The sequence below is a fragment of the Phalaenopsis equestris genome, unplaced genomic scaffold (assembly GCF_001263595.1).
Source record: "Phalaenopsis equestris unplaced genomic scaffold, ASM126359v1 Scaffold181001, whole genome shotgun sequence".
Lineage (NCBI taxonomy): Eukaryota > Viridiplantae > Streptophyta > Magnoliopsida > Asparagales > Orchidaceae > Phalaenopsis > Phalaenopsis equestris.
Window position 1 is genome coordinate 1 of NW_018200950.1, and position 508 is coordinate 508.

Here is a 508-nt window from a genome sequence, read left to right on the forward strand (position 1 = left end):
CTCTTGTAGCAAGAACAAGCAATAAAAATAGAAGAACTCACATAATTTTTAAAAGTTGGCCACGATACTCTGTGTCGGTCACAATTCATCTTTAGAAGCGGCAGCATTGTCGTCCATCAGATCTTCAAGGGAGAACTCATCCTCTTCAATGACCTCTCCATCTTTACCATCCCATGGTTCTGTTTGAACGATGGAGGGAACTTTCTCCAGGGGTAAGTTGCCCTTACCACCTTGCCCTGCTTCCTTCACAAACTCACTGTAAAATATGAACTTCATGTCAGTTTCTCTGCCATCGATAATAGGATGAATTCTAATAAACTGAGAAGGGAGAAGCTTTACTTGATCTGGTTGAGCTGAAAAGCACTTCGAAGAGGGGCATATACGCCTTTTTTAACGTTAAGGGCAACCAAAGCTGGGTAGCCATAGCCACCCACACCAACCTGTTGCTCAAGATCAGGCTGTTTCCCAGCAGCAGCCCAAACATAGCTGTGCATGAGAACAAATAGTT

At 43.7% G+C, this 508-nt stretch overlaps 1 protein-coding gene across 1 annotated transcript; it reads right to left on the reverse strand.

Annotated features, from left to right (window-relative positions):
* Nucleotides 1–6: 6 nt before the first annotated feature.
* On the reverse strand, nucleotides 7–494 carry LOC110034276 (protein disulfide isomerase-like 2-3). The gene is made up of 2 exons (XM_020738557.1): nucleotides 340–494; nucleotides 7–256 (listed from the first exon to the last, which is right to left on the reverse strand). The coding sequence occupies exons 1-2, from the start codon at nucleotides 492–494 to the stop codon at nucleotides 79–81; spliced, it is 333 nt and encodes a 110-aa protein (XP_020594216.1). The 3' UTR covers nucleotides 7–78.
* Nucleotides 495–508: the final 14 nt, after the last annotated feature.

What these genes read in the sequence shown, in the direction of transcription:
- LOC110034276 (XM_020738557.1), bottom strand. Translation starts at nt 494, where the DNA reads ATGCACAGCTATGTTTGGGCTGCTGCTGGGAAACAGCCTGATCTTGAG. An exon ending in TTTCAGCTCAACCAGATCAA is followed by an intron (nt 257 to 339) that starts GTAAAGCTTCTC and finishes CATATTTTACAG; the next exon opens with TGAGTTTGTGAAGGAAGCAG.